The sequence below is a fragment of the Leucoraja erinacea genome, chromosome 29 (genome assembly GCF_028641065.1).
Source record: "Leucoraja erinacea ecotype New England chromosome 29, Leri_hhj_1, whole genome shotgun sequence".
Classification (NCBI taxonomy): domain Eukaryota; kingdom Metazoa; phylum Chordata; class Chondrichthyes; order Rajiformes; family Rajidae; genus Leucoraja; species Leucoraja erinaceus.
Genome location: NC_073405.1, coordinates 4,905,703 through 4,920,711, shown reverse-complemented (window position 1 = coordinate 4,920,711; position 15,009 = coordinate 4,905,703). Strand labels below are relative to the sequence as shown.

General features: G+C 49.6%; 1 protein-coding gene across 1 annotated transcript in view; it reads right to left on the bottom strand.

The window, feature by feature from the left end:
• The window catches only part of cpamd8 (C3 and PZP like alpha-2-macroglobulin domain containing 8), a 116,402-nt gene that overhangs the window by 16,217 nt on the left and 85,176 nt on the right, over positions 1-15,009 (bottom strand). The window contains 3 exon segments of the mRNA XM_055658393.1: positions 9,415-9,525; positions 10,338-10,443; positions 13,980-14,054. Of these exon segments, the coding sequence (XP_055514368.1) occupies positions 9,415-9,525; positions 10,338-10,443; positions 13,980-14,054 (292 nt within the window).

Below are 15,009 nucleotides of genomic sequence, written 5' to 3'. Positions count from 1 at the left end.
AGGGAGGCAGGTAGTGGGGGAAAAGGATGGGTGACGTTTTGGGCCGGGACCCTTCTTCAGACTGATAGTAGAGGGTGGGTTAGGGGGGGGTGGGGGGAGGTGAAGAACTGGCGGTGGAGAAAAGAGCAGGAACAATTGGTCCTGGTCTTTTCCCGCTCCCTCCCTTCCTCCCTTCCACCCCATCCCCCGCTCAATAATTTCAGTCTGAAGAAGGGTCCCGACACAAAACATCACCCTTCCATTTTCTCCATCTGTCCATCATCGGCTTTGACCGGCTCTGACCTTCCCTCCATCGAGGGGATTTATCGCAGTTGCTGCCTCAAAAAGGCTGGCAGTATCATCAAGGACCCACACTATCCTGGCCACACACTCATCTGCCAGCTACCTTCAGGTAGAAGGTACAGGAGCCTGAAGACTGCAACGACCAGGTTCAGGAATAGTTACTTCCCCACAGCCATCAGGCTATTAAACCTGGCTCGGACAAAACTCTGAACATTAATAACCCATTATCTGTTATTTGCACTTCACCAGTTTATTTATTCATGTGTTTTGTCGCCAATGCCTACTATGTTCTATTGTGCTGAAGCAAAATTGTCCTATCGGGGACACATGCCAATAAATTCACTTGACTTGACTTGACTTCTCCACAGATGCTGCCAGACCCACTGAGTTACTCTGTATTTTTGTGTCAATAATTGGTGCAAACTAGCATCTGCAGTTACACAAAATTGCTGGAGAAACTCAGCGGGTGCAGCAGCATCTATGGAGCGAAGGAAATGGGCGACGTTTTGGGCCGAAACCCTTCTTCAGAATCCTTGTTCAGTACGTACCAGGGCCCCATCCCCGACCTGTACCTCCGTTACATTGACGACTGCTTTGGGACAACCTCCTGCACCTACACACAACTGACTGACTTCATATCTCCCCTAGCATCTGCAGTTCTTTCTTTCTACATTTCCTGGTTTAGCTTAGTTTAGCCTGGTGTCACGTGTACAGTGGAAAAACGTTTTTGTTCCGTGCTATCCAGTCAGTGGAACGTCTATCAAAGTCGATACAGTTCACGACCACAATGGAGCCATCCACAGTGTACAGTATGCAGGGAGTCATGTTTAGTGCAAGATCTCCTGAACATTAGTTGGTGGGGAATTCCTTCACAATTGGACTAGCTGATCTTTTCACTGTACCAAGTATGTCAGTGCACCTTGGTAAATGTGAAAACCATTGAAAACCCCGCCTTTTGATGATAATTGAGACCATTGAAGGGGATCGAGAGAGGGGTGTAATTCAGCCTCTGTTGAGACTGAAGGCAGGCAAAAACGCTGGAGAAACTCAGCGGGTGCAGCAGCATCTATGGAGCGAAGGAGATAGGCAACGTTTCGTCCCGAAACGTTGCCTATCTCCTTCGCTCCATAGATGCTGCTGCACCCGCTGAGTTTCCCCAGCGTTTTTGTGTACCTTCGATTTTCCAGCATCTGTTCAGGTTCAAGTTCAAGTGAGTTTATTGTCATGTGTCCCTGTATAGGACAATGAAATTCTTGCTTTGCTTCAGCACACAGAACATAGTAGGCATTGACTACAAAACAGATAAATGTGTCCATATACCATGATATAAATATATACACACACATGAATAAATAAAGTGCAAATAACAGAAAGTGGTTATTAATAATCAGAGTTTTGTCCGAGCTAGGTTTAATAGCCTGATGGCTGTGGGGAAGTAGCTATTCCTGAACCTGGTTGTGGCAGTCTTCAGGCTCCTGTACCTTCTACCTGAAGGTAGCGGGGGGGGGGGGCGGGGGGGGGGAGATGAGTGTGTGGCCAGGATGGTGTGGGTCCTTGATGATACTGCCAGCCTTTTTGAGGCAGCGACTGCGATAAATCCCCTCGATGGAAGGAAGGTCAGAGCCGATGATGGACTGGGCAGTGTTTACTACTTTTTGTACTTTCTGCAGTTCCTTCTTAAAAACTCTGTGGAGACTGAAGATGCTGCCGAGGGGCCGCGCGTGGATAAGGACTCCGGGAGAGTCCGCAAACGTCCTTAGCGAGCACTCGCTGGTTTACGGCTGGGAGAAATTAAAGAGCACGGGGAGAATATTTGTGGATCATTTTTGTTACGAGTGGTGTGGTTACCCTGGCGATTGTGCCCAAGGGGTGTTTCCAAAGCAACCAAAATGTCTTGGTTACATCATCGGGGCAGCTGTGGTGCCCAACACCTCTCCACACGGTGACTGCATGCATCGGTGACTGCATGCCTCGGCAGCCTAGAGTGTTTTATGCCCCAATAGAACAATGACATTCCTACTTGCAGCAGCACTACAGATATGCAAGCATAGTACTCTGTAAAACCCATGATAAACAACAAAAAAAGGTTAGCATTGTAAAAAAAAGAACTTAAATTAAAAAAAGAACTTTTTTACAATTGAATGTGGGTTTGTGTGTGCAATAAGAACATCTGCATGTAAAGGGCCCGCCCCACGAGCATGCAACTCCATGAGGCAAGCGTGACCTAAAGCCCACGCACGGAGGTCGAGTGAGTGACGTGAAGGTCGACGGGCACACGGCGTGGAGGCGGCTGTGGGCCGGCAGGCCGTTGCCGCGCGGAAATTTTTGAACCTGGTCAGTTTTTCGGAGCCCCGCGCGATGTCGGGACCAGCTCCGTGCAACTCCGGCGATCGAAGTGGGACCGGCCCCGCGAGGCCGTACGGCTCAAGCGACCACGTTAGGTCGCGCTTGCCGCATGCAGGCGCATGCTGGTGGGACCGGCCCTTAAGAATTTGATTGTTCATTAAACTGTATGTATTGAGGCATTGTTCGACACAGTGGCCAAGAAAGAACACCAACGCCTCTACTTTGAGGAAGTTCGGCATGTCCCCGACACTGCTCACCAACGTCTATACATGTTATTGGGATGCGTCACGGCATGGTTTAGGAACACCTCCATCCAAGACCGCAAACAAATTGTAGAGTTGTGGACGCAGCCCCGTCCATCACGCAGACCAACCTCCCTTCCATTGACTCCATCTACACCTCCCGCTGCCCCGGCAAGGCCAGCAGCATCATGAAGGACCAGTCTCGCCCTGGTCACTCCCTCTTCTCCTCGCTCTCATCAGGAAAAGGTTTGAAAGCGCACACCTCCAGGTTCAGGGACAGCTTCTTCCCAGCTGTTATCAAGTAACCGAACCGTCCCTCACCAGCTAGAGTGCAGCCCTGACCTCCCTTCTCCATCATTGTAGATCTTCAAACCATTTTGAACCAGATTTTATCTTGCACTAAAGGCTGTTCCCTTTATTCTCTAACTGCGCACTGTGGGTGGCTTGCTTGTAATCATGTATTGTCTTTCCGCTGACTGGATAGAACATAACAAAAAGGCATTTCACTGTACCATGGTACACGTGACAGATGTGTCCCAGCTGTTATCAGGCAACTGAACCATCCTATCACCAACAAAAGGGCATAGAAACATAGGTGAGGGAGTAGGCCATTCGGCCCTTCGAGCCTGCACCGCCATTCAATATGATCATGGCTGATCATCCAACTCGGTATCCTGTACCTGCCTTCTCTCCATACCCCTGATCCCTTTAGCCACAAGGGCCACATCTAACTCCCTCTTAAATATAGCCAATGAACTATGGCCTCAACTACCTTCTGCGGCAGAGAATTCCAGAGATTCACCACTCTCTGTGTGAAAAAGGTTTTCCTCATCTCGGTCCTAAAAGATTTCCCCTTATCCTTAAACTGTGACCCCTTGTTCTGGACTTCCCCAACATCGGGAACAATCTTCCTGCATCTAGCCTGTCCAACCCCTTAAGAATTTTGTAAGTTTCCATAAGATCCCCCCTCAATCTGCTAAATTCTAGCGAGTACAAGCCGAGTCTATCCAGTCTTTCTTCATATGAAAGTCCTGACATCCCAGGAATCAGTCAGCGGTCCTGACCTCCCATCCACCTCATTGGAGACCCACGGACTATCACTAATTGGATTTTATTTTGCACTAAACATTATTCCTTTCAGCCTGTATCTGTACAAGGTGGGCAGTTTGGTTGTAATCACTTGTGGTTTATCCACTGACTGGATAGCACGCAACAAAAAAGCTCTTCACGGTACCTCAGCTCACATGGCAATAAACTAAACTAAAATTAAACTTTAATTTAGTTTTCATTTAGATTCCTTTTGAGATACAGCTTGGAAACAGGCCCTTCGGCCCACCGAGTCCTTACTGACCAGTGATGCCCATACATTGGCACTATCCTCCACTAGGGACAATCTACAATCATTACTGAAGCCAATTCACCTACAAACCTGCACATCTTTGGAGTGTGGGAGGTAACCGGAGTGAACAACCGGGGAAAATACACGGGGTGACGGGGAGAACGTACAAACTCCGTACAGACAGCACCCGTAGTCAGGATGGAACCCAGGTCTCTGGCGCTGTGAGGCAGCAACTCTACTGCTGCGCCACCTCTGATCCTTTCCTTCCTCCAGAGCTTTTGTTTTGAAGACTGGAAGGTGGTGAGTATTTCCGATGCATTCAAGATAGTTTTTTTTGTCAATAATAGGTTTCTGAACCAACAAGAGGGCAGATCATTTCCAATTAAATAATCAGTAAAACAAAAATGTCAGATTTAACTAGTAACCTGATGGTGCATGAGCATTTATGTAACACAATAGAGTTGAATGTAGTCTTTGAAACGGGGAAACATGTAACAGGGAGGCATGGTGGCTTAACGGTAGAGCTACTGCCTTACAGCGCCAGAGATCCAGGTTCGATCCTGACTACGGGTTGCTTGTCTGTATGGAGTTTGTGCGTTCTCGCTGTGACCTGCGTGGGCTTTCTCCGAGATCTTCGGTTTCCTACCACGCTCCAAAGACGTGCAGGTTTGTTGGTTTTGTTGGTTAATTGGCTTGGTGTCCCTTGTGTGTGTGTGTGGGGTAGTGCCAATGGCCGGTGCGGGCTCGGTGGGCCGAAGGGCCTGTTTCTCTAAACTACACTAAACTAAGTTGTAATGTTTTTACATTTGGTTCTGGCTGATTTCCTTTGGATGCTCCAGGAAAGCTGGGCAAAGCATCATATGAAAGTATTTGACAAACATGCGGAAAGCCTCACCTGCCAAAACAAAATTACCTGGGGAGACTAAAAAGGTGAGAGGTAACATGAAATTAAAATCAATACCAGACAAACAAAATTACAAACTAGAACATATCCCGGCAACTGGGAGGAACAAGATACATGTGTTTTAAAGGATGGCACCTCCATATAATCATAGAAACATCAAGCAGACGAACAGGCCCTTCGGCCCTCAATGTCCGTGCCAAATAAGATAAATTAATCTCATTGGGCTACATTGGGCTAATCTCATTGGGCGACATGGTGGCGCAGCAGTAGAGTTGTTACCTTATAGCGCCAGAGACCCGGGTTCGATCCTGACCGTGGGTGCGGTATGTACGGAGTTTGTACGTACCGTGTGGGTTTTCTCCGGGTGCTCAGGTTTTCCTCCCACATTCCAAAGACGTACAGGTTTGTAGGTTAATTGGCTTCGGTGTGTAGGACAGCGTTAGTGCATGGGGATCGCTGGTGGGCGCGGACTGGGTGGTCGTCAAACTAAACTAGAGGTGATCCATATCCCACCATTCCCCGCATATCCATGTGTCCATCTAAACGCCACCATCGTGTCCCCCAACATCGGGAACATGTTTCCTGCCTCTAGCGTGTCCAAACCCTTGATAACCTTATATGTTTCCTATTAAATCTTTCCCCTCACTTCAAACCCATGTCCTCTGGTTTGCGATTCCCCTACTCTGTGTAAAAGACTGTCCGTCGACCCTATCTATTCCCCTCCTGATTTGATACACCTGAAACTCATTGAGTAAATATAGCACGGCAACAGGCCATTCTCCAGCGTGCGGGCTTTTCCTTTTGTAAACGGCGACAAAAGATGGCGACGGGTGCAAGAATTTCACGGTGAAGCACATACGTGACAATAAACAAACATTGAACCACTGAATCCAACTGCTCAGCCCAACTTGCCCAAGCCGACATTCTGGATTGGTGACAACTGCTCACTGAAACAGCTGAGACCAGGATTTGAGATACAGTCGGGGTGGGAGATTGCAACATTCATCTGGATCGATCGCCCTGTTAATCGACTAATGCAATTAACCCGGCGTGCACAATCAAATAGAACAAGTTGTATGCCATACGCAAGAAGAAGATGTACAGGCATTTTGAATCTTTGCAGATCACTGCAGATATTGGGGTGAGGGAAACTAGCTATACCCACAGAAGCATTATAAATGTATGTATGGCTCACTTCTATTTAATTGTGACTGCACATGTGACCCTCCTAACGCATGCGACAACCAGTGATGGTGATTGTACGTCAAGATACAGATACATTGTCACCGTCCCCTCAGCCAACAATGAACTATTCTGCATTTCCGTGAGCAGTGTCTGCTTTGATCCGTCGTTTTCACACCTTACCCTTCCATATCTCCAGTTTCCATCTCAGTCTGAAGAAGAGTCTCGGCCCAAAACGTCGCCCACTCCTCCTCTCCCGAGATGCTGCCTGTCCCGCTGAGTTACTCTAGCATTTTGAGTCTACCTTCGGCATTATAAGGGGCTATAGAGGCATTGTAGGACTTTGTAGACACATTCTAGGGGTTTGTGGAAGTGACAGGAGATGGGAAGTGAGAGGAGGGGGAAGGGGGGAAGGGGGGGGGGGGGGGGGGGGGGAAGTTCCACGTTCCTGTGAGTTTTATGAGCTTTCTGCAGATGAAGGCTCCTTTCATTAGTCAACAATGTCCCGTTCTAATCAAAGGGAACAAAGGCGCTACTGGCTAAAGCCAAGTGTCCAGCAGTATCTATCCAACATTGCACAGAACTGCGTTTCATTAGCTCCCAGTTGACAGCTATGAGGTAAGTTTAAAACAAGCCAGAATGCTGGAGTGGTGAGCAGACTGGGGCCATAAAGTACCTGTAATGAGGAGGTCCTGCTTTGGCAAGCCTGCCTTGTAAATTAATACCTCAGCGAGCTCTGCCCTGGGGCTGTGACATGCTGAGGAAAGGCCCAGCTTGGCAGCTTGCCTCTGCGTCAGGAGACTGGCTGTAAATTGTCAACCGGGCTTGGAGGACAGGTCTCAACAGGAGGAGATTGACTCGTTTACAATGATCTTCAAGCAACAACGCTGGGCAGGGAGTAAGGGGGACGGAGAGGGAGGCAGGGAGGCAGAGAGGGAGGAGTTGGGAAGAAATATATACAAACTTCCCTCGGGCTCAGCAGTAACTGGACTCAGTCATAAAGTTGCAACTACAGATCTTGGGCCTTTAGCTTTTGTTTACAGATACAGCATGGAAACAGGCCCTTCGGCCCACCGAGTCCGTGCCGGCCAGCGATCCTCGCACATTAACACTATCCTGCACACATTAGGGCAGTGCACAATTCTACCAAGCCAATGAACCTACAAACCTGCACGTCTTTGGGACCGGAGATCCCGGAGAAATCCCACACAGGTCACGGGGAGAACGTACAAACTCCATGCAGACATCACCCGTAGCCAGGATTGAACCCGGGCCTCCGGCGCTGTAAAGCAGCAACTCTACCGCTGCGCCACCGTGCCAGCCGGCTCTGCACTCATGGTCAGGATCCCGGGAAGGATCGGAGTTATCCGTCTGGTCTCAGTTCCACAGCGATCGGTCGGTCAACTGCAACGCTTCAGCGTTACGTGCAGCGCAAAACAATTATTAGAGAAAGGAATCATTTAGGTTAGAGTTTCGTTTAGAGATTACAGCGTGGAAACAGGCCCTTTCGTCCCACCGAGTCGGCGCCGACCAGCGGTCACCCGCACGCCAGCTCATTCCGACACTCGATGGACAAATTACAGAATCCACGTAACCTACAAACCTGCAGGTCTTTGGGATGTGGGAGGAAACTGGAGCACCCAAAGAAAACCCACGCAGTCACAGGAAGAATGTACAAACTCCGCACAGCCAGTAGCCAAAGTCTGGCAGAACCTGGGTCTCTGGCGTTGGGAGAAGCAACTCTACCGCTGTGCCACTGAGAGCAAGTGACATTCAGCTCGCTGACATGGCAGCCTTCAGCATCTTCACTGCATTGTTCATAAACGCCATTTCTTCAATTGAAATATCCCTTACAATATATCTTTATATCCACACTGAGGTAGATCTTTGTCCCCTTGTCAGTATTGATGATGGGTGAGGTAACGGCTACAATGGGCTTTTATGGCCAGCGGCAGCTTGGACTGTGTGAAATAGCGCCAATACCTGGCCATTATTGCCGGCAGACTCAATGGGCCTTCAATGAATGGGGGCACTTCATCAGGGATTGCCTCTATTAATGGCAATAACCCTACTGATCTACATGTAAAATATGTCTTTCACTGTAGCTGGGTACAGGTGGCACTAAAAGAACCATTGAATCATCGAGGGTCGTACTGCGATTTATACCCCCTGGCCAGTGCGGGGGTAGCTACTGTAATGAAAAGCTTACGTGGGAGAGTCTAGGACCAGAGGGCACAGCCTAAGAATAAAAGGACGTACCTTTAGAATGGAGGTGAGGAAGAATTTCTGTAGCCGGAGTGTGGTGGATCTGGGGAATTCATTGCCACGGATGGCGGTGGAGGCCAAGTCATTGGGTATTTTTAAAGCGGAGATTGATAGCCTCCTGATTAGTACGGGCGACAAGGGTTAGGGGGGGGAAGGCAGGAGAACGGGGTTGAGAGGGAAAGATAGATCGACCATGATCGAATGGCGGAGCCGACTAGATGGGCCGAATGGCCTAACTCTTCCCCTATGTCATATGGTGCTATCCCAATATAAACAGACTTGATTCACAATGTCAAAAGGGCATTGTAAGTGGGGGGGGGGGGGGGTTGGGCGACTAGGAGGAGATGTCAGTGCACTTTGCTTTCCCACTTGTCTCTGCCATCTCACCGCACTCCACCACGACACCTGGATGATCTTACCTCCCCACTGAATTCGCTGCTCCGGCATTGATTGCCTGGGCAAGACACGCGGGGAGAAGCAGCGACATTTCAGGAATGCGTTTGAAATTCCTGAAAGGTACTCTCTGCCCGAGGCACTTTGCACAGGTCCAGAGCTTCAGCCCTCCCTCCGTCAGCTCTCCTAAACATACCCAACAGTGAACACAGGGAAAGGGAGATCAGCCATGATTGAATGGCCGAGTAGACTTGATGGGCAAAATGGCCCGATTCTGCTCGTATGTCTTACGATCTAATCCCACTGTAAACAGACTTGATTCACAATGTCAAAAGAACATTTTAAGTGGGGTAGGGGTGAGGTCACCAGGCTTGGCACGGACTCGGTGGGCCGAAGGGCCTATTTCCGCATTGTTTCTCTGAAGTCGGAGGTCAAAAGCATGAGTGGGTTTGATTACGTACCGGTCCACTGACTGGCAGAGCTTTCCACCTCATTGCAGGTAGTTCCGTCACACAGCTCACGGGCCAAGGGGCTGGCCTCACTGACGTTGTAAAACCTCGTGGCTTCAAAGGCTGCGTGGACAAGAGCAAGACAGTGTCTCACACACAGTGCCAAGGTAAAGCAGGAAAATTAAGAACAAAGCCAGTAGATTTATACATTTATACTAGGCTAAGTGGGACCCGTTGGGTCCCAGCATCACACGGGAGGGCTGGTCACCCAACAGAGAGACTGGGCAGCAGAGAGAATGGCGATTAAAAAAAAAAGATTAATATCTCTCTGATTTTTCATCGATGGGAAAAATCCTCTGGTCCAGTCCGGCGGAGGGGGGCTCTGAGTGAGGTGGCCAAAAATGACAGCCGTAAGTGGCGGCATTCTCTCGGAAATCACATCGCAGTGAGTCAAAAGCGGTCAAGATCTTACTTTTAGTAATATAGATATTTTCAAAAGATATTTGACAAAACGCCATGTATAAAGCGCCGAATCAAATTAAGGGCACTTACACTTGGGGGTAATTAACAATATTAATGGCGGATTAATCAACCAAAAATAATAAAGGCTTGGGATTAACATGCATTGGAAACATATGGACCTGCAGAATGCTGGAATCTTGCACAGAACACAAAGTGCTGGGGTAACTCAGTGGGTCAGGCAGCATCTCTGGAGTACACAGATTAGGGTTGGGATCCTTCCTCGGACTGAGGAAGAAGGGTCCCGGTCTGAAATGTAAACTTTTTAATTTTGATCTCAGGTTTTCCGCATCTGCACTGTTCGAGAGCAATCATTTTTTTTTTGAAACACTGATTTGTTTTTTTACTTCCCTGGGCTTTGGGTCTGAGTTATGCCTTATCGTTGGATCACCCTTTCTCCTCCTGCTCAAACTTACCTGGCTCATAGTAGTCATACACCTTGACTGGGACTGGGGCCGTTTTCCCGATGATGTACTCCCGGTAAGCGGAGAATGTGACACACGTCATACACTGGCTGGGGATCTGAACGAGGGCAAGAGAGGGAACAAGATTTAGAACATCCAGCCCAATTTCACTCACTTCATATTTAAAGAAGAGGGAAAGAAACTTGTCCAGAGGCCCCATTCACAGTCTTTCTGCAGCTCGGACGTGAAGCGCGCCTCTGAGTGGAAGGCATTGTCATAAAGCAATTGACCATAGCAAGATCCTGTAAATAGCAATGAGGTTACGCCCGGAGATTCTGTTCTTATAATATTGATGAGGGGGTCAAGGAACGAGTGTTCACGTCGCGGCCCTGTTTCCACCAATCTTTCCACCGCCACGCACAGTGCCGGATTTAGATGAAGAGAGGCCCTAAGCTGTTCCACTTGTGAGGCCCCCAACGACCGGACAGCCATGGCGGCCAAATCTCCCACAATTCAAAGCGAGGGAGAAAGTGCCCAGCGCCGACCAGTTGCCGTTGCAGTGCGCATGCGCAGGGCGGCCGATGACGTGCTGGCCGTGGTTGTGCGCATGTGCAAGGCGGCCTGCCTTCCGTGCCGGCGGATGAGGAGCGAGTGGAGCCCGGCGGCCCGGACACGGATAGCGGGGGGAGATGGAGAGAGAGAGATAGAGAGGGGGGCCGCCCAGAGTTGAACGGTAGGTGTTCTGCCTTGACCGGGGGGCCCCCCTAGACCTCGAGGCCCATCAATTTTTTCGGGGGGGCCCCTAGAAAGTGGGGGCCCTAAGCTATAGCTTGTTTAGCTTATAAATAAATCCGGCACTGGCCATGCACGAGAAGCGACAAGGCCGGCGCCATAGTGAGCAGATGCCGAGAAGTGTGTCCAGCTCTTGCTGAACAAGTTCTAATCTTGTGTGTGGTCTCGAAGAAGAAGAAGAAGAAGAATATCGATGAGATTGAAAACGTTGACCCAGGTCGATAGGGTGAAAAACACTCTGCCGTGGCCATGGGATCTTAAATATCCACCCAAGAGAGGCAGCAGGGTCTGGGATAAGCAGAGAGACACACACACACAAAGTGCTGGAGTAACTCAGCAGGTCAGGCAACATCTCCAGAGATAAAAGGATGGGTGAGGTTTCTGATCGGGACCCTCCCTCGGACTGAAAGTATGGGGTGGGGGTGAAGGGCTGGTGATGAGAAAAGGCTAGGACTGTTCAGGGCTGGCCACAAATGAGCTTGGGCAGGGTGAGTGCCCTGGTAAGCCCATCGTTGGCCAGGGAGGGTGTGATCTCAAGAGGGATACAAGGTGGTGAACTGTGATACCGAGTAAACAAGAGTGGTGGACGGAAGCATTGAGGGGGCGAGGGGGAACGGAGTGAAGGTGGAAGTTTAAGGTGAAGGGGGAAAGATTTAATAGGAATCTGAGGGGTAACTTTTTCACACAAAGGGTGGTGGGTGTATGGAACAAGCTGCCAGAGGAGGTAGTTGAGGCTGGGGTTACCCGAACATTTAAGAAACAATTAGACAGGTTCATGGATACGACAGGTTTAGAGGGATATGGGCCAAACGCGGGCAGGTGGGACTAGTGTAGTGTTGGCTGGTGTGGGCAAGTTGGGCTGAAGGGCCTGTTTCCACGCTGTATCACTATGACTAAGTTACTTAAAATTAGAGAATTCAACATTCATACCGCTGGGTTGTAAATGGCTAATACGGATGAGATTAAATGTGGTAGAATCAGATCACAGAGCTACAGAACGCGGCTTCCTGCTTTCTTAAAGGTTGCATTTAATAACATTTCTGTTAAAAATCTTTCTGGGAAGATTAGTCAGCCTGCTAGTACTGGGAGGTTGATGGGCAGTAGTTTTGGTTTCCATTGCTCTTTCAGCAGGTTTTATTTTGTGAATAGATTGAATTTGTCTGCTGTACAATAGTTTGTTTGCTATGAGTCACGAGGTCGGGTCCATCTCCACTATGTCGGCTGATGCAAGGTTAGAGTTATGGAGCCACACAGCACAGAAACCTTGGAGAGGATCCAGAGGAGAATGTTCCCAGAGGTGAGTGGGTTAACATATGATGAGCGTTCGACGGCACTGGGCCTGTACTCGCTGGGGTTTCGAAGGATGAGGGGGCACCCCATTGAAACTTACTGAATAACAAAAGGCGGATGTGGAGAGGATGTTTCCACTAGTGGGGAGATTAAGACTAGAGGGCACAGCTTCACAATACAAGGACGTACTTTTAGAAAGGAGATGAGGAAGGATTTCTTTAGTCAGAGGGTGGCAAACCTGTGGAATTCATTGCCACAGATGGCTCTGGGGGGCAAATGATTGGGTGTTTTTAAAGCGGAGATTGACAGATTCTTGATTAGTACGGGTGTCAGGGGGTATGGGGAGAAGGCAGGAGAATGGGGTTGAGCGGGAAAGATAGATCAGTCATGATTGAATGGCGGAGTTGACTTGATGGGCCGAATGGTCTATTTCTGCTCCTCTGGCATGAATTTATGAAAGAGGACTTTTGGCCCATGATGTCTCTGCTGATCATCGTGTGCTCATCTCCACTGATCATATTTAGCAGCACGACCCATAGTCTTGCTACTTCAATTGCTTCCACCTTCTTAAACAGTGCATTTAAAATTGCAAATACCCTCTGGGTAAATCAAAGTATAGTGTGAGTAGACTTGATGGGCCGAATAGCCTAATTCTGCTCCTATAACATGAATTTATGAAGAAGCCTTCCGCATACCCCCTCTCAACCTCTTACTTGTCACCTTAAAACAATGCCCTCTTGTCTTAAGGGCCTGTCCCACTTACCCAACTTTTTCGGCGACTGCCAGCTCCCGTCATAGGTCGCGGCAGGTCGCCGAAAATGTTCAACATGTTGAAAATCCAGCGGCGACCAGAACAAGGTACGACTCTTTGGGCGACTACTCATGACCATACAGGCTTCACCCCGCGCGCGACATGTCCCCTGTATGATCGTGAGTAGTCTCCTCAGTCGCCCAAAGAGTCGCCGCTGAATTTTCAACATGTTGAAGATCTCGGCGACCTGCAACGGCTTATGATGGGTGCCGCCAGTCGCCGGAAAAGTCGCATATGTGGGACAGGCCCATTAGGCCCGAGACTGGGTCCGTTGAGAAAGAGACCTGCACTACCCTGAAGTATCTGGACACTAGACCAAGCCTTTGGGCGGCACGGTGGCGCAGCTGGTAGAGCCAGCCGCTGCCTCAGCACGCCAGAGACCCACATTCGATCTTGACCTCGGGTGCTGCCCGCGTGGAGTTTGCACGTTCTCCCTGTGACCGCGTGGGTTTGCCCCGGGTGCTCCTAACCAGAAACGTCCGGGCACTGGGACAAACCTTTGGGCGGCACTGCGGGCCTCGCCGCGCCACCGACTCGCGCAAGTGGGACAGGCCCTTTCGACCTCTCGGCCATGGGAGAAGTTTTTTTTAAAAACTCTCTACCCCATCTGTCCCTAATTTTGTAAACCTTAGATCCTCCCTCCGCCTTCTCTGCTGCAAGAAAAACAAATTCAGAGTATCCATAACCTCTCTTATAACCAAAAACATTCCGTCTGATATTAATTCTTATGATTTAATTGAAACTATAATCTCCCCTCTTACCTCATCAAAATAAAACAGAATTTTTCTTCCTTCAATTTCATAGCGTTTGAGTTCAATCTGTTTGCCCAGAAGCAGCTGTGAAGAAAAAGCAGAAAGAATATTGTATTGAATATGCCCCTTTCAGACCTCCAAAACACATCCAAATTAGCTGTTCAGTTTAGTTTATTGTCACGTGTTCCGAGGTACAGAGAAAAGCTTTTTGTTCAAGATTCAAGATTCAATTCAAGATTCAATTTAATTGTCATTTGGACCCCTTGAGGTCCAAACGAAATGCCGTTTCTGCAGCCATACATTACAAACAAATAGACCCAAGACACAACATAATTTACATTTTACATAAACATCCATCACATCGCTGTGATGGAAGGCCAAAAAAACTTATCTCTCCACTGCACTCTCCCCCCCCCCCCCCCCCCGATGTCAGAGTCAAAGTCAAAGCCCCCGGCTGGCGATGGCGATTTTCCCGCGGCCATTAAAGCCACGCCGGGTGATGCAAGGTCGCACACCGGGTCTTGGTGTTAGAGCCCCCGGCGTGCGCTCGCAGAGTCCCGCGGCCATTCCAAGCCGCGCGGGGCGGTGATGTAAGGCCCCGCTCCAGGAGCTCTTCGACCCCGCAATTCGGGCGGGAGAAGTCGCCGTTGCGAGAGCCCTGAAAAGCGGTCTCCCTCCAGGGACCCGCGGGCTCCCGCTGCCGCCGTCCGCCAGACCTGCAGTTGCAGCCTCCGAATCTCCGGAGGTCGGGCCGCAGCAGCAGCAGCGCTCCACCACCGCTCCACCCGCTCCAGACTCGGCCAGCTCCACGACGGTGAGGTGAGTCGTCGGCACCAGAGTCCCCAGTCTTCTCCTGTTGGAGGCCGCTCCTCATTGCAGCCCCAACGACAACGGAGACCCAGCAAAGAAAAGGTCGGGTCTCCCGTGCAGGGAGAGATTTAAAAGTTACCCCCCTCCCTCCCACCCCACCCCCACCCCCACCCCCCCACACACACACCTCAACAAAAAATAACAAAAACTACACAGAAACATAGACAAA